The sequence below is a fragment of the Hirundo rustica genome, chromosome 24 (assembly GCF_015227805.2).
Source record: "Hirundo rustica isolate bHirRus1 chromosome 24, bHirRus1.pri.v3, whole genome shotgun sequence".
Classification (NCBI taxonomy): Eukaryota; Metazoa; Chordata; class Aves; order Passeriformes; family Hirundinidae; genus Hirundo; species Hirundo rustica.
The window spans coordinates 5542042-5559306 of NC_053473.1; the positions used below are offsets into that span (position 1 = coordinate 5542042).

Sequence of the window (17265 nt, forward strand, 5' to 3'; positions counted from 1 at the left end):
AATTCAGTGTCATAGGAAAAGAATCACTATTTTCAGGAGTCTGCCCAAACCCCCCAAAGGAGGGAGCAGTAAAGGAGAAATTACAAGCTGCAAAACTTACTTTTGCAAAACTCCTGGGCTTCAGACCATGTTAGATTTTCAAGACATGTGATAATTGGTGATATCTGTGGCTGTTCCACATATCCAGGCCGACAAGTGTAGTTCACAGTCATCCCAACAGGAAACTCAGTCTGATTTTCATATTCCTCGCTTAGCTCAGCAAATAGCAACGGTGTCGGTGTGCCACAGCCGGCTGCCAAGAAACAAAATGGGCATGAGAAATATGTCCTTGGCTGTGAAATGCAGCTAAAGAGAAACAGGTGCATTGAAAGGCACTGTTAAACCCCAAGTTATTAATTCATCTTCTATGTAGCCTGACATTTGTCTGTATCAAATAACATTCAACATGTAAGGACATGGGCACCTAATTTATATGCTCTTTAAAATATATATATATATATATATATATGTATGTATGTATGTATGTATGTATGTATGTATGTATGTATGTATGTAAAACAATGCCCAAAAAATAGTTTGACCAGTGTGGTGCCTTCTGATGACTCTGAGCTGTAGAGTGCAGAAATCATTCATTTCAATATTTAGAACATTCAAGCCTGTCTCCTTTTGGGAAACTTGAGCAATGCCACCTGCTTACTCCCAGTGCCACCAAAGTGAGCACAGCCCCTGCGTGTGGTTCCCCCTATACCGCGCCATCCTGCAGGTTGGCAGGTTTGCTTGATCCAGGGTGAGCCTGGCACGGGAAGGATGCTGAGCCTGGCACGGGATGGATTCTAAGTCTGGCATGGATGGATTCTAAGTCTGGCATGGGATGGGTGGTGAGCCTGGCATGGATGGATGCTGAGCCTGGCACGGGATGGATCCTGAGCCTGGCATGAGATGGATGCTGAGCCTGGCATGGATGAATGCTGAGCATGGAACAGGATGGATTCTAAGTCTGGCATGGATGGATGCTGAGCCTGGCACAGATGGATGCTGAGCCCGGCACAGGATGGATGCTGAGCCAGCCCCACCTGCACAGCGTGGGTAGGGAAGGCTCCAGTTGCCCCAGGCCGTGCACAGGAGCGCGGGGTCCCCGAGCAGGGAGAAGCCGGGCTGGCAGCTGTAGCTCACGGAGGTGCCGCTGGTGAAGTTCACCCCCGGCTCGGTGCTGAGCGTGGCGTGGGCGATGACGGGGGGCGGAGGGCAGAGCACCACTGCCGGGGCAGGACAGAGAGCAGAGGTTTAGGGGTTTTACCCAGAGGTGGAGCGCCGGTACCGCAGCAAAGCCCCATCACAGCTGGCTCACCTGGCTGGCAGGTGGGGACAGCAGGCACCCAGCGGCTGTCGGGCTGGCACTTGGCCCCACGGCTGCCCCTCAGCACGAAGCCTGGGTGGCACTGGAAGGTGACGTTGTCCCCGGGGTGGTACACAGCCCTCTGGCCTTCAGCCACCTCCCCGTCCTTGATGCTGGGGCTGCTGCAGGTGATCACTGGGAGGGAAAAGCAGCAGAGCTCGGGCTGGGGGAGCGGCTGCCAGAGCTGAGGGCTCCTCCTCTGGTTTTGGGAGGCTGTGTGAGCACAGCGCTCTCCCTTTCCGCTGTGGGTGACAGCGTTTCCAGCTCACCTTCGCACCGGGGGTAAGGGATGCTCCAGACTCCCGATGGCAAGCAGGAAACCATGGTTTTCCCGGTGAGGACGTACCCCGGGTCGCAGTAGTACTTCACTGACATGCCAGGGATGAACTCCACCACACCCTTGCTGTCGTGCTGGCCATTTCTGATAATGGGAGGGGAGGGACACGGCGGCACTGCAAGGAGGGGAAGAAGTCTCAGCTAGCCAAGAGCTGGTACCACAAACGTCCCCCTCTGCACAGGCTCAGAAATCAGCTACCATGCTGCTCCTCACTGGCACTTACACTTCTCACAGGTGGGGACAGGAGGGTGCCACTTGCCCCCAAACTGGCACTGAGACTCTTGAGAGCCCTTCAAGGCATAACCTAAGTTGCACTCGAAGAAAATGATGTCCTCCAGCCTGTAGGTGGTCTCCGACCCAGCCACTTTTCCATTCTCGATCTCCGGCCTGGTGCAGCCAATTGCTGGAAGGGAAGAGCACGAGGATGTGAAGAGCTGGGGATGTGAAATCCCTCCTGGCTGTGGAGGGGCACTGGGCAGGGACAGCACCTGCTGCGGGGCCTTGCCATCCCTGGCACAGGCATTTCAACTTTACTGACTCTTGTTCTTACACAAAATATCATTATTCAGCTGTTCCTGAGCGTTTGTACTCAGTGGGAACAGAAAGGGAAACCCACAGGAGCACATGGGGCTCCTCCTGCCCGTGGCACCTCCGCTCTCTGCCACTCCCTGGGGATTTGGCTGCAGTGATTAAACCAAGAGCCAAGAAGGAGGAAGGAGCGCAGGGACCGGCAGAGGAAGGCTCACAAACACACCTTGGCAGCGGGGCTGGGGCCGGCTCCAGGTTCCCTTGGCAGTGCAGTGGATGGAGGCGTTCCCCACCAGGGCGTAGCCCTCGGCGCAGGAGTACAGCACCGCCGAGCCCAGGCCGTGCCTGGCCCCGGGGCTGGCGCTGTGCTGCCCGTTGGCAATGTTCGGGGGGGCAGGACACCTCACCTCTGCCAGGGACAAGGAAAGGCAGGTGAGAAATAGCGACAGGGCAAGAAAACCACCGAAAATCCAACCTTCTGAAAGCAAAGGAGAGAGGCAACACGAGTGCAGTTAGTCAGGACGAGGTGATACGGAGCTTTCCCAGGAGATTTCCTTAGCTCTTTTCTCCATCAGAGACCAACATACTGTTTTTTAGAGCTTTTTTAGAAGCGATACGTCAAATTAAGCCATAATGAAAACTGAAGCAATAATAGTCCTTCCCCGTCGGTAACAAAAATAAAAAGCTGCTACTCAAGCGAGCATTTTATGCGCAGAAAAATTATCTTAAAAAACCTAAATTCCCTGAGTTGTTTTGAGCACTGGCATTAACTGCAGCGAATAAATCAAGCCAGTGCTGTGAGGTGCCTCCCCGCGGGCGGGGGCCGTGGTTGTCCCCTGTGCCAGGGACAGCCAGAGCTGGCTGCGGGCGCACCCCGAGCTGTACCTTGGCACCGTGGCACTGCCCCGCTCCACGTGCCGTGCTCCCCGTCCGCAGAGGTGCAGGACAGGGAGGCGTCCCCAAGCAGGGCCAGCCCCGAGGCGCAGCTGTAGGTGACCACGTCGCCGAAGGAGAAGGTGTCCCTGGAGCCCCCGGTGTGTGTCCCCTGGGGGATGGCCGGAGGGGCAGCACAGCTGATTCCTGCGGGCAGGACAAGGGGACGGTCGGCGCTGCTGCGGGGCACACGCGCTGCCCAGGAAGGGTGCGGATGGAGAGGAAACCACCTCAGCAGTGACTCAAGGACCTGAGTTCTCCAGGAACAAACTTTGCATGGGGAAAAAAATATCACATGTGGGAAGGAAAATCTGTCCCCTCCTGTGAGTCACTTCCTTGCTGCTCTTGTCTGGAGGTGCTGGGACAATTCTTTTCTCCCTTTCCATAACCATTGGTGACACAGAGAGAGACTGGGCAGTGAGAAATACTTACCCACTAACAGAGGGTTTAAAATATTAATGATCCTTCCCATCTTGGACCAAAACAAAAACCTTTGAAACCTTTTCAGAAGCATATCCAAAACAAAATGGAAAGAAAAAGGAAATATTTTACACATTCAGTGACCTGAGAAGTCTTTTGCAACAAAACCTTGGGCTTGAAGGAAGTTGCAGCTTATCTTGTGAACCATCTCCAGGGGCCTGTTGGGGTGATCTACTTACGCTGGCAGGCAGGAGGATCCCCACTCCACGAGACACGTGTGCCAGAGAGCTCACAAATTCTCTGGGAGTCTCCAACCAGCTTGTACCTGGACCACACAGAAGGATTAATTAACAGTGAGATTTCTTTACAGCCCTTGCAAGTGGCAGCCAAGCGTCCTGACTTGGGAACTGGGTTGTGTAAAGCTGAAAATCCACTTCACCCTCAGCAGGGCGAGACTCACCCTTTGTCACAAGTGTAATTAATTTTGGAGCCGAAGAGGAGATCTGTCAGGACAACAGCTCTGCCATTCGCTGGGTTCCCTGGGCTGGGACACTGCTTCCCTGGAAGGGAATGCCAGCCTCCCTCAGCCCCCAGCTGTGCTCACAGCCCAGCCAGGGATGTCACCAGAGAGAGCAGGCAGAGAAACCCACAAAGCTGGGAAAAACGTGGGAAAAACGTGGGAAAAACGTGGGAAAAACGTGGGAAAAACGTGGGAAAAACGTGGGGAAAACGTGGGAAAAACGTGGGAAAAACGTGGGAAAAATGTGGGAAAAATGTGAGAAAAATGTGGGAAAAATGTGAGAAAAATGTGGGAAAAACGTGGGAAAAGCGTGGGAAAAACGTGGGGAAAATGTGGGAAAAACGTGGGAAAAACGTGGGGAAAACGTGGGAAAAACATGGGAAAAACGCGCAAAACCGGCCAAGCCTCACACGCGAGGTTTTCAGCGCTTGTAGGACGTACTCTGACAGAACTCCAGCGCTGCAGACCACGTCTGGTTCCTGAGGCAGGTGATGGCTGGTGACACCCCTGGGAGCTGGGTGTAGCCGGGCAGGCACACGTATTCCACCCTGCTGCCCTCGGGAAACACCGTCCGGATCCTGTAGGGCTCCTTCAGCTCGGCAAAGCCCAGCCTGGCAGGGGCTCTGCAGCCAGCTGCCGGGAGAGAGAACCAGCCCGGGTGTTCAAGAGCCGGGAAAGGTGGATTTGGGAGAGCAGGGGAAGGTTAACGCCCTGTTGGGACACTTGCCCTGCTCGCAGGCTGGCACAGGCGGCTCCCAGGTGTTGTTTGGTTGGCACTGGACCTCTGTGTGGCCACGAACGGCGTAGCCTGGGTCGCATTCGAAGGTCACGGTGTCCCCGTGTGTGTAGGCAGACCTGAGAGCCACGATCCTCCCATTCTGGATCTGTGGGACAGGACAGCTCGCCACTGGAAAAAAAAAACAAAAAAAACAAAGAGGTGCAGGTGCTCAAAGCAGGCCATGAGGCAGAGCTCCGCAGCTGTGAAGCCACCGAGGGTTGCAATTTTAAGACACGAGGCTGAAAATCATTTTCCCAGAGATGACGTTGTGCCTGCATCCTGCAATATCAAACACCTCCAAGGGCAAAGGGCATCCGGGGGCAGCGGGGTGCCCTGCAGCCTCCCCTGCTCTGCCTGGCCTCAGCTGCACCTCCGCCCCTGAGAACGCCGGGGCGAGAATCCCAGCCGGCTGGAGCTTCCCAACACGGAGCAGCAGCGCTGCGAGGGTTTCTGGGGGTCCCTGCACCCTCACCCAGCCCAGCCCCACCTCCACAGGCCGGCAGGGGCTCGCTCCACACGCCGTTTGTGCCGTCGCGGGTGGTGCAGTGGATGGAGGGCTCCCCGTGCAGAGGGAAGCCGGGGTTGCAGGTGTAGGTGACGGCCGTGCCGTAGTGGAACTCGCTCAGCAGCCGGCCCGTGTGCCGCCCGTTGGGGATGTCCGGAGGGGGCTCGCAGGGGATGCCTGCAGAGGTGCAGAACGAGGCTTCTCAGTGCGACAGCAGCACCAAAGCGCCTGAAATCCCTCCCTCTGTGGGGCACAAACACTCGTTCTAAAGATGGAATGAAGCGAGCTCCCACGTGAGGGCTTGTTGGCAGCAGGTTCCCAGCTCCCTGGCAGGTAGAAAACACGGAAATAATCAAGGCTCTGTGGAGGAAACACCTGCATCCTTTGCATTTTGTACTTTTTAAGAAATAAGAAATCAAATAGTTATTTTGCATCGCTTGTGTAAAATCCTGGTGCCAAGCTGGGCAACAGGCACAGTCTGTGTGTCACCCTTGGTTCACACCTACCTGAAGAATCTGGGAAATGCTTTAAAACCTCAGAATGTACCAGCAAATGTTTCTTTCTTCGTATGAAACTGTGACCTGATCAGCCAAACTGCTTGATCAGCAGAGAAACCCGCAGGTGGAATTGCTGAGGAGCAGCACAGCAGCTCTTGGACACTCACCAGTGCTTGGAGAGAGGGAGCAAACCCACGGTCTGGGATTTTGGGAGTCACTGCTGGCCCTGGCTCAATGCTCCGTCTCTCCTTAGGACTGACCCTTGGTCTCTCTGGGTCTGACAAAACAACCCCAAAGCTGAACGTGTTTTCCCTGCCTCTCCTGCAATGGGCTCGTGGTGTCAGTCAGCAGCAGGACACTCAAGCACTGCTGGAAGAGCTCCAGCTGAGGTGTTGCTTTCCATAATCCCTTAAGCTCTGGGATCTTGTACTTTTTCCCAGACTGCTTTCTTATGACTTCCAAACCTTCTGATCATTTTCCTGCCCACAGAGCAGAGAAATTGCCTGTGAAAGCTTTGATTGGAAAGATGTGGAGTTCTCCGCTGGAAGATATTTCCCAGATCCATGCAAACCCCCAGAGCCACGAGCTACTTACGCTGACAGAGAGGAACGTCACCACTCCAGGCAACATGTCCCCCATGGATCTCACAGCTCCTGCTGGAACGTCCAATTAACCTGTGCCTGGTGTTAAAAGGGTTGGTCATTCATCCCGAGCCATCCCAGCTGGAGTTATTGCTCCTTCCCTCCACCTGGGATGTGGGATCAGCCCTGCTGGCAGCAGAGCGGTGGCCCTCGAGGGGAGGTTCCTTCCGTGCTCTGCCTGACCCATTTCCCACTATTTATAGGGGATATATATAAACATCTACACACAGTATGGTGTATAGGCACAACAGTGAGCACCTCGTGTGCTCCATAGGTACAGAACCTGCTACAGGGGCTATTCTACACAGAATCCATTTACTGGGAGTGGATGAACGGGGTTAAAAAGGGGGGCACTCACCTAATCCACCTCCCAGCCAGGACTTACCCTTCCTCACAGCCATAAACCACTGTAGACCCAAACTGGAGGTCTGTCAAGGAAATGATCTTGCCATTCACAGGCTCACCAGGGTGACTGCACTGCTTCCCTGGGGAAGGAAAACACCCGCATTTTACGCTCCCGTCTCTCTACACTGCAGTACAAAAAATGCGATTACTCCTCCAGTCCCCTGCCCACATTCCCGGTTCTCCCCAACACGGGTTTCCGATTTCAAAGAGTCACATGGCTTTACTAGTCACATATTCAGAATAACGTCAAGGTTTTGGCAGCATGGACAGAACCTGGGACCTGCTCCTCCAGCAACAGCGGACACCAAATCAAGGATCTATTCACTTTTACAGAACTCTACTTCTTCTGACCACACTCCGCTCTCAAGGCATGTCATAATGACAGGGTGACATTCCTGGGACTTTAGCATATCCAGGGCGGCAAGTCTTGCCACCTGGATATTGCACAGTCTTCCCAACAGAAAAATCAATGGCATTTCTATGCTCCTCATTTAGCTCAGCAAACTGTAACCGTGTGGGAGCAGCACAAGCACCTATTGAGAGAGAAAAGAGAAGTGAGAACCAGGCAGGACAGGCACATCGGGGGCAAGCACACAAAGAGCGCTGTTAGGAGGAAAGGGGTTTGGTTTGCCTTGCAAAAATGTTTGTTTCGATTTAAATAGCCATCAGTAAATATATAATAAATAAATAGAGCCATTTTCCCAAAGGGTTGCAGAGGATTAGTAAATATAAGTATACAATAAATAAACACAGCCATTTTCCCGAAGGGTCGCAGAGGATTAGGTTCTTATTCCCAGGCTAGGCTTAGATCCTCCCCTCAAAGTGTTTAACAACATATTTTTAGACAGGGTTAGGGGACATAAAATAGCAGTGTACCCCGAGGCAATTTTGTCATGTACCTGAAGAGCTGTTGAAGGAGTTCTGGTGAGGCAGTGCTCTGTCACACACAGGAGCAGGGGGCTGCCAGCTGCCATCCTCCTGGCAGGACACGCTGGCACTGCCCTGCAGGCTGTAACCATCGTGGCACCGAAATGTCACCGTTTGCCCGGGTGCAGAGAGAGGTCCGTGGCCACCAAGTTGCCTTCCATTGGCTACGGTTGGATTGATGCAGACAGTCACTGGAATTGAGGGTGTGCAGGAGGGGTCGGGGCAAAAGAAAGCACAAAACCAGAAGCTGTTAATGCTGCAACGACAAAATCAGCGCAATGTCCACACAAACCTCCCCAGCCATAGTAAGGGCTGATGTTAATTGATTCCATGATGCACTTTACATGGAATTAACCCTCCTGGAGGATCTGTTCGTACTGGTGAGGGTGTCCCCGGTGCTCAGAGCTACCCTGAGAGTTTGTCCCCAGAGGGAACAGAGCCCGGCCTCACCTTCACAGCGAGGGCGGGGCTGGCTCCAGGTCCCCGATACTCTGCAGGTCACGGCGGCGTTTCCAACCAGGTAATAGCCGGGATTGCAGGTGTACCTTACAGACATTCCAAACGTAAAAAACGCTTTGTCCTGGCCGTTGTGATTTCCATTGGCCACCTCCGGAGGCATCGGGCACGGCCGGACTGCGAGAGGGAGATGGGGAATTTCACTCAGCGAGAGAGCGGGGAGCAAGGGCAAGGCAGGCAGAGCGATGCTGCACGGAAGGGTTAAATCCCTGCCTGCACCCCCTGTTCCTGAGCAGGACCCACACTCACCCCTCTGGCACACGAGCAGCGGCGGGTCCCAGGCGCCCCCGGGCTGGCACCGAGCCTCATCGGAGCCCTCCGCTGCATACCCGGGGTGACAGTCAAAGTGCAGAGTCTCTCCAGCTGCGTAGGCGCTCCGCACGTTGTGAACCTTCCCGTTCTGCACCTCGGGTGCCTGACAGCCGATCGCTGTGGGGACAGTGACAGCGTCCTTTGAACTCCCCTGCATGAGCTGGGAACTCCCCTGCGCGCACAGAGCCCTCCCGTGCCCTCTCCTCGCTGCCACCACCCCGCCCGCTGTGATCCCACGGGACACCCGGCACCCTTCAGCCACCCCACGCCCGGAGTGAGGCATCCACGCACCTTCACAGCGGGGCAGGGGCCGGCTCCACAGCCCGGAGTCCGAGCAGGTGGTGGACACATTCCCGAGCAGCTGGAAGCCCTCCTTGCAGCTGTAGGACACGGTCACTCCCCGGGGAAACCTGGCCGAGGCCTGGCCGCTGTGCAGCCCGTTGGCGATGTTGGGTGGCCGAGGACATGTCACCTCTGCAGAGGGAGGGGAAAACCTCGTGAGGGTTTGGGAGAGGTGATTTTGGAGAGCCAGCTCAGCCCCACGCTCCCAAAGCATGTCAGACTTTGGGAGGACAGAGGGTTCAAACCCCAGGTACTGCCAGCTGCATCCTGACAGCAGCCTTTGTGTGTGCTGTGTCTCCTCTGATATTTTTGGACAAATAATGTTGAAATGATTCATTTAAACGCAGCTGGTCTCCCCCAAAAAGCTGTGTCCCCCCAGGCCCATGCCTGGTCTCAGCACTGTCACCATCCCCGGATATGCTGGAGCCAGGCTGTGACGAGCACAGGGAGGAGGGTGCTGGCTCTGGATTCGTGCATCTTAGCTTCTTCTTTACATGTTATAAACCCAAATATTTCATTAAAATGCAATTTAGTGTGTCACTGAAGGTCTCGGTGGATTTGGTGAGGGTGTCCCCGGTGCTCAGAGCCACCCTGAGAGTTTGTCCCCAGAGGGAACAGAGCCCGGCCTCACCTTCACAGCGAGGGTGGGGCTGGCTCCAGGTCCCCGATACTCTGCAGGTCACGGCGGCGTTTCCAACCAGGTAATAGCCGGGATTGCAGGTGTACCTTACAGACATCCCCATGGTGAAACCTGCTTTGTCCTGGCCGTTGTGATTTCCATTGGCCACCTCCGGAGGCGTCGGGCACGGCCGGACTGCGAGAGGGAGATGGGGAATTTCACTCAGCGAGAGAGCGGGGAGCAAGGGCAAGGCAGGCAGAGCGATGCTGCACGGAAGGGTTAAATCCCTGCCTGCACCCCCTGTTCCTGAGCAGGACCCACACTCACCCCTCTGGCACACGAGCAGCGGCGGGTCCCAGGCGCCCCCGGGCTGGCACCGAGCCTCATCGGAGCCCTCCGCTGCATACCCGGGGTGACAGTCAAAGTGCAGAGTCTCTCCAGCTGCGTAGGCGCTCCGCACGTTGTGAACCTTCCCGTTCCGCACCTCGGGTGCCTGACAGCCGATCGCTGTGGGGACAGTGACAGCGTCCTTTGAACTCCCCCGCATGAGCTGGGAACTCCCCTGCGCGCACAGAGCCCTCCCGTGCCCTCTCCTCGCTGCCACCACCCCGCCCGCTGTGGTCCCACGGGACACCCGGCACCCTTCAGCCACCCCACGCCCGGAGCGAGGCATCCACGCACCTTCACAGCGGGGCAGGGGCCGGCTCCACAGCCCGGAGTCCGAGCAGGTGGTGGACACATTCCCGAGCAGCTGGAAGCCCTCCTTGCAGCTGTAGGACACGGTCACTCCCCGGGGAAACCTGGCCGAGGACTGGCCGCTGTGCAGCCCGTTGGCGATGTTGGGTGGCCGAGGACATGTCACCTCTGCAGAGGGAGGAAAGCGTCCTGTGGCTCTGCTCTGTGCTGCTTTGTGTGCTGCTAGGACAGCTCGGGTGTTATCCTGAATTCTGCTCTGTGCTCCTCAAGGCTTTAGTTCGCTAAAGGTGCAGCTGCACCTGGAAAGTTACTGACAATAATGACGGTCCCGACAGGACTACAGACACATCACAGGGTTTGGCAGGGGTCCACACTGACATGGAAGCAGCAAGAGCAGTGAGCTGTGATTACTTTCCGTTCCACAGAGAAGGTAAAAATACCCCACATCTGCTCAGAACCAATGTCAGGAATCCCCGGGACTCAGATCCTGCCATCCCTCGGGGTTCAGATCCTGCCATCCCTCAGGGTTCAGTTCCTGCCATCCCCGGGGTTCAGATCCTGCCATCCCTCGGGGTTCAGATCCTGCCATCCCCGGGGTTCAGATCCTGCCATCCCTCGGGGTTCAGATCCTGCCATCCCCGGGGTTCAGATCCTGCCATCCCTCGGGGTTCAGATCCTGCCATCCTCGGGGTTCAGATCCTGCCATCCTCGGGGTTCAGATCCTGCCATCCCTCGGGGTTCAGATCCTGCCATCCCCGGGGTTCAGATCCTGCCATCCCGGGGTTCAGATCCTGCCATCCTCGGGGTTCAGATCCTGCCATCCCCGGGGTTCAGATCCTGCCATCCCGCGGGGTTCAGTTCCTGCCATCCCCGGGGTTCAGATCCTGCCATCCCCGGGGTTCAGTACCTGCCATCCCTCGGGGTTCAGATCCTGCCATCCCGCGGGGTTCAGATCCTGCCATCCCCGGGGTTCAGATCCTGCCATCCCCAGTGTTCAGTTCCTGCCATCCTCGGGGTTCAGATCCTGCCATCCCCGGGGTTCAGATCCTGCCATCCCGCGGGGTTCCCTTCTCCCCATCCCTCTCGGAGCCCCAGGCAGGGCACAGCCATCCCCATGTCCCACCCCAGCGTGTTCCACCGGAGCTGTTTCTGTCTCTGCCAGCCGAGCTGGCAGCTCTGCTCGGGAAGGGAAGCCAGGACAGCTCCATCCCGGCTTTGCCTTTCCGCTGAACTCGCGAGGACACAAGAGGGAGCTTTCCCCGCGGCCGGCGCTGCTCTCGGGGCTGGCACACTCACCCTTTTTGCACTCTGGCAGAGGGGGGTTCCACCTGGAGCCAGACTCGCAGGTGCTGCTGCTGGGGCCCCGCAGGGTGTACCCCGGGTGGCAGGTGAAGGTCACGGTGTCCAGTATCCTGTAGTAGTAGCGAAAAGGGGACACGGTCCCATGCTGGATGCCTGGGAACCGGCACTGGGCACCTGGAAAACGGAGAGAAAGGAAACGTTTGCCTGCACAGCTCCCAGGGTTCCTGGGATGGAAGGTGTCCGTGCAGCCTGGCGGCCGTGAGCAGTGTGTGCACTGGAGGCTGCAGCCGAGGTGGGGGTCCCTGCGGCAGCAGGACCCTCCCTGTGCTCCTGGGGGACCCTGCTGCTACGGCAGCTGACAAATTCTGGGTGTCTGGGGCTTTGTGTCAACCACCCAGCGAGGTCAAGAGCCTTTGGTGACCTTTCTGAAGCCCCTCCTGAGGGCCCAATCCGACCCAGGAAAACACTGACAGGGCAGTCCAGGACTGACACAGCACCCCAGGGATCTGTGCTGCCGGGAGCTGGGTGCCAGGGGCTGGCTGGGGGTGCCCAGCCTGGGCTGGGGGTGCCAGCTGTGGCTCTGATGCTGTGCCAGCTGTGGCTCTGATGCTGTGCCAGAGGGTCTCTGCCATCAGCACAGGAGCTCGGACGCACTCTGATGCCAAGGTCCACCTGGGAGCAGTGCAGGGCTCCCATTTCCACCGGGATCAGCGAGGAGAGGAGCAGCCATGAGGAAGAGGAGGGACGTGGGAGGGAGGCCCCAGAGGAGCAGAGCTGCTGCTCTGCCTTACCTTGAGCCCCGGGCGTGGTGCTGAGGAGCAGAGCGGAGCTGCCCAGCAGGCAGAGGGTGAAGGTGAGCACCATCCCCGGCACAGACTGCGGCTCACCGGGGGCACGGGGCAGATATGGACACCCCAGTTCCCCCCACTGGCCCCGTGGGAGGAAGGAGATGCTTCTGGGGGACTTTCCAGGGCTGTGGGACAGGAACCTCTGGGCTCCCCAGCACATGCAGGCACAGCCAGCACCTCCCCAAGGGGGCTGCAGGTGCCTCACGTTGCTGCTGCTGCCGGTTTTGGCGGGGCAGGGGTGGAAAGAGGGGTGAACAAGGGCTGGGTGCAGGCAGAGGTGCTGTGCCCACGGTGCAAAGGGCAGGGTGCAAATGGCAGGGTGTGGAAAGAGGGGTGAAAAAGGGCTGGGTGCAGGCAGAGGTGCTGTATCCCCCTCAGGGGAAGTGGCCCAGGCTCTGTCCCAGAGCCCCAGGTGATGGTGGTGGCACCTAAGGGACATGGCACAACTCACCTGCCCATGGGCAGAGTGGGGCATTCCCTCCTCCCATAAAAATGGGACCAGCTGTGGACACAAATCCTCCTGACCCGACCCTGGGCTGACCCCTCACCACTGGCAGGAAGAACAAACCCCCCAGACAGGACTTTTTTTGATGGAGGAGCAGCCCCAGCAGCTCCAGCTCCCCACCTCACACAGGTGACACTTTCTGAGCCTAAAACCGGCAGCAAGACATGAACTGCTCAAGTCCTTTTGTCTCTTTTATTGACAGAGAGCTTCCAATACTTACAAATCCAACATTCACACTTCAGAATTGCACTTGGGTCATTTGCACACAGATTATAAAGAAAAATTATGTACAATTGATTACAAATACAGTAAATAAACCCTCTCCGATGGTAAATTTTGGTGACCACACCTGTCAACAATGTTTCAGCGTTCACAATTCCTTTCATTTGATTGTGGGGAGATAATTCCAAGCTGATCCCCAAATCACTTGTTAAATCTTTTGATTAAAAAAAAAAAAAAAATCACTTTGGACTATGCAGTAGGAATAAATGTGCTGGGATTCAAACAGCAAAACCAAACACAACCCGGAGCTGCGAGGCTTTAGGTTGTATTTTCTCCATTTAGTCACTCACGTGGTTTACAGTAAGAGAGAAATAAAAATAACCAGCAATGTGCAAATGCTTGTTCTGCAAGGCTGAGAAAACAGGACCTGCAGTGACAGCTGGACAGGGCCGTGCTCTGCTGGGAAGGGAGAACTTGGGGGTCTGGTTGGAACAAGGCTGATGTGTGCATGGAAATGGTTATTTGTGGGCTTCCTTCTTATTAGAGGCGCGTTCCTGCTAGCAGGAAGGCACCGGGGGAAATGGAGAAACCAAAGGGCTGTGGTAGACACGTTTTGGATGGTTCCTGTTCCCAAGTGTGCATCGTGAGAAGCTCCCAGATGGGTGATTTACCTCTGCAGCGGGCAAAACCCCAAACCTCAACATTCTGCTTTACCAGCAGCTAAAGGTCTGGGTTTCTCAGGCTTAGCCAGCCAAAACTCCACCACAGTGGTGTTTCCCTACTAAACAGGAAATCTTCCAATCCCAACTCCATTTTATGACACCTCTTCAGCTTATCCAGTGATCCTTTATCCAGGCTGAGTCACAGCCAGGAAAGGGCACCAACACCTCAGCGTGGCCTTTCCATCAGCCAGGCAAATCCAGGGCATTTTCCTCCCTCACCTCTCTCCACACTCACACACCGTCCTCAGCACAGTGAAAGGTCAGGCAGGATGAGAACAAAGAGCCCAAAAGCTGCGGGGTTGGTGCCCTGTTCCCCACGGAGGATTTGCCTCCGTGTCCATCTGCACCTAGTCGAGATCAGAGCGAGAGCTCTCCCCCAGCCCTGGCGTGAGCGGAGCAAGAGCCCGAAAACTTTCTGGGCAAGGTGGTGCTCGGTCAAAGGCTGCACTCAGTGATCTTGGGGTCTTTGCCAGCCCTGAGGACTGTGTGGTTTTCTTGGGGTCTTTGCCAGCCTTGAGGACTCTGTGGTTTTCGGTGCTGTCAGTACTCAGAGGTGATGCCGGACTCACACGTCCTCCTTGGGCCAAACCAGGTAAGCACAGATCACTCTCAGGAGGACATTTCCCGCTGATCCTCTCAGCAGGAGCTGCACTTTCCACCTCAGGACCCTTCAGAGCCCCCCGAATCCCCACCAGGTCCAGCGCGCCCTCGGTGGTGCTGAGGAACCCAACACGTGGGGACCCCGAAGCGCAGGAATTTCTCGAGCCTCCTCTCTTGCAGCGGGGAGGTTTTTGGCACCTCCGTGACTTCCCAGAGGGATAGCTGCCCTTGCTTTCTGAGCTGCATTCCAGGTGGCAGGGAGCTTCCAAAGCCCTCCAGCCCCGCACAGCGGTGCGAGCGTTTCCTGGCCGCTTTCTCAGGAGGGAAAAGCAGAGCACTGCCCCAGCTCCCTCATCACAATTCCCAGGAAAAGCCAGGCACAGCACACCAGTGCAACAACAGCAATTAACTGAGCAGAATCCGTTAATGAACTTGATTACATCCAGCAAAGAATGAGACTGCAAAATTATTTAAGCCGCTCAATGGGAAGGATTGATTAGTAAATATGAAATAAACCCCAGAGTCAGGATTCCTTATTTTACATTCCTTTTATTTACAGAACAGTCTTACTATAAATACTGTAAATTTTGCACTTTTATCTGCACACTAGGAAAAGAACCTCGGTTTTATAAAAGAAGTATTTTAAGAAATACAAATAAATCTTGTAAGATTGTGCAAGGAGGGAATTCTTTTCCTAGTGCAATGAAACGTTTACTGACTTTTTAAAGTCTCGCTTTAAGAGCTGCAAAAATACTTTGCTCATACAAAAATAAACGCAAAAGTGGGCATTAAACCAACACAGAGGTGGATTTGAAGTATGTTTGGGGTTTTTTTTTTGCTTCTCTGCCAGGTCAGGTGAAGTCAGAGCCTCGACTTCAGGTCACTTTATTGCACTAAGAACTGAATCCCTGCCAGGGGTGTCGGAGCTCCCCTCCTCAGCTCCGGGATTTACCCTGCAACGGGAAACAAGCGGGAATCAGGGGGAGCCCCTCGGCCTGGGGAGGGTTTGTGGAGCCCTGTCCCCCTCCCCAGGGGCCCCGGGGGGTTTTGGGGTGCAGCTCCTACCATCGGGTGCCAGGCGCTGGGGCTGGCACAGGTGAGCGTGGCTGGGCGCCGAGCACACGGGGCAGACGTGGCAGCCGGGGCTGTGCAGAGGGGCCAGGTGTGCCGGGGTCCCCTCCCCGGCCAGGGGACACACGGGGCTGCTGGCTGTGTCCCCCTGGACCAGGGACAGCAGCTGCCGGTCCAAGCAGGGAGGGCAGACGGAGCCGGGTGGGCTGTGGGGACAGAGGTGAGGGTGAGTCCCAGCGGGATGGTGACAGCGCCTGCCCCTCTCCAAAGCGCCCTGCACAGGCTCCAGCACCCACAAAAGCTGCTTTCCTTCACAATTTCCCTTTTTGAACTCAAAGAAGCAGTGATTGGAGAATGCAGGACGGGAACGGCTCCCCCAGGGCTGGGGCTCACGGCCAGTGGAACAGGCACTCACAGGATTAAATGGAAAAACCCCAAAACAAGTGCAGCAGCAAGGAGTTCCCTCTTCCCAGAGCCAAAGCAAGCAGATGCACATGTCAAATCACATTCGCTTGTTTTCTCCTAAGAACTTCCTAAGAAAGGTTCCCAAGGATCTGTCAATGGTGGCTCTGTTAAGGAAGCTTTGTTGGCCTGAGAGCACCAGACTTGCACAGGTGAGTGTCAGAAGATAAATAAATAAACTGAGCCAACAGCTTCACCCTCTCACTGCTCTGGCCCAAAACCTGACGTGGCCAGAAGCAAATGAACCGCACCCACAGGTGGGAAAAGCACCGGGCAGTGGTGAAAAGAGGCTCCCACTGCAGGCTCTCACCTGGGCTTTTGCTGCTTAACCAAAACCAGAGCTCCAAGGAACACGAGGCTGAGCCAGGTGAGCACGGCTGAGGAGCACAGGCTGCTTCAGAGACACCCACAGAACCCCCACAAGCATCATCTGAACAAACCTCACCCAGTTTCACGCCTTGAGCCGGGCACCACCATTTACCCTGACACAACCAACATTCACACACTGCCACCGATTTTTTTTTTTAAGTTAAGCGGCGAACGCTCACTTTGGAGGGCACTGAGCACACGCTGCAGGGTGGAGAGGAGCTGGACAGGAGCTGCCTGCCCTGGCCACACTCACCCCTTGTCCTGCCACTCCGCCGGTGTCACAGCACTGCTGTCACCCTGGCCAGTGTGGGCACGGAGCCAGCTCTCACAGATGGGGCAGATGTGGTCACTGTGGAGAAGAACCATTGAAGAGCGCACTGAGAGCGTGGATCTGCCTTCCAGGCCACGTTTGTGGGGCTTGGAACACCCTGGGATAGTGGAAGGTGTCCTTGCCTATGGCAGGGGGTGGGAATGAGATGAGCTTTAAGTCTCTTCCAACCCAAACCAGTCTGGGATTCTCTGATAGACACAGTTCTACTCCATTCTGAAATTCGCTGATTTTTGTCCAGGCCCACCGTGGCATCTGGGTGTTTTTAGGTGGAAGACTGACCTTTGGTGGTCCATGGGCTGCTCTGCCTCACTCCACCCTGGAGCAGCTTCTCCTGTGCCATTTCCCCTCAGCACATCCACAGCTTCGGCAGGAGAGCTGAACACACACACAGAGAGAGAGAGACAACCTCAGCCTGTGACTCCCCAAAAACACCTTCTGCCCGACAGAGCCACTGCTTCCTA

At 55.9% G+C, this 17265-nt stretch overlaps 1 protein-coding gene across 1 annotated transcript in view; it reads right to left on the minus strand.

Moving 5' to 3' along the window:
* CR1 (complement C3b/C4b receptor 1 (Knops blood group)) overlaps nucleotides 1-17265 on the minus strand; it is a 66919-nt gene that overhangs the window by 24133 nt on the left and 25521 nt on the right. The window contains 26 exon segments of the mRNA XM_058423520.1: nucleotides 101-292; nucleotides 1074-1256; nucleotides 1349-1531; nucleotides 1666-1848; nucleotides 2488-2670; nucleotides 3147-3341; nucleotides 3854-3939; nucleotides 4075-4174; nucleotides 4576-4767; nucleotides 4862-5041; nucleotides 5400-5594; nucleotides 6509-6594; nucleotides 6941-7040; nucleotides 7286-7340; nucleotides 7342-7493; nucleotides 7860-8078; nucleotides 8338-8520; nucleotides 8653-8832; nucleotides 9007-9189; nucleotides 9689-9871; nucleotides 10004-10183; nucleotides 10358-10540; nucleotides 11669-11848; nucleotides 15637-15848; nucleotides 16727-16822; nucleotides 17084-17179. Coding sequence (XP_058279503.1) covers nucleotides 101-292; nucleotides 1074-1256; nucleotides 1349-1531; nucleotides 1666-1848; nucleotides 2488-2670; nucleotides 3147-3341; nucleotides 3854-3939; nucleotides 4075-4174; nucleotides 4576-4767; nucleotides 4862-5041; nucleotides 5400-5594; nucleotides 6509-6594; nucleotides 6941-7040; nucleotides 7286-7340; nucleotides 7342-7493; nucleotides 7860-8078; nucleotides 8338-8520; nucleotides 8653-8832; nucleotides 9007-9189; nucleotides 9689-9871; nucleotides 10004-10183; nucleotides 10358-10540; nucleotides 11669-11848; nucleotides 15637-15848; nucleotides 16727-16822; nucleotides 17084-17179 — 4160 coding nt within the window.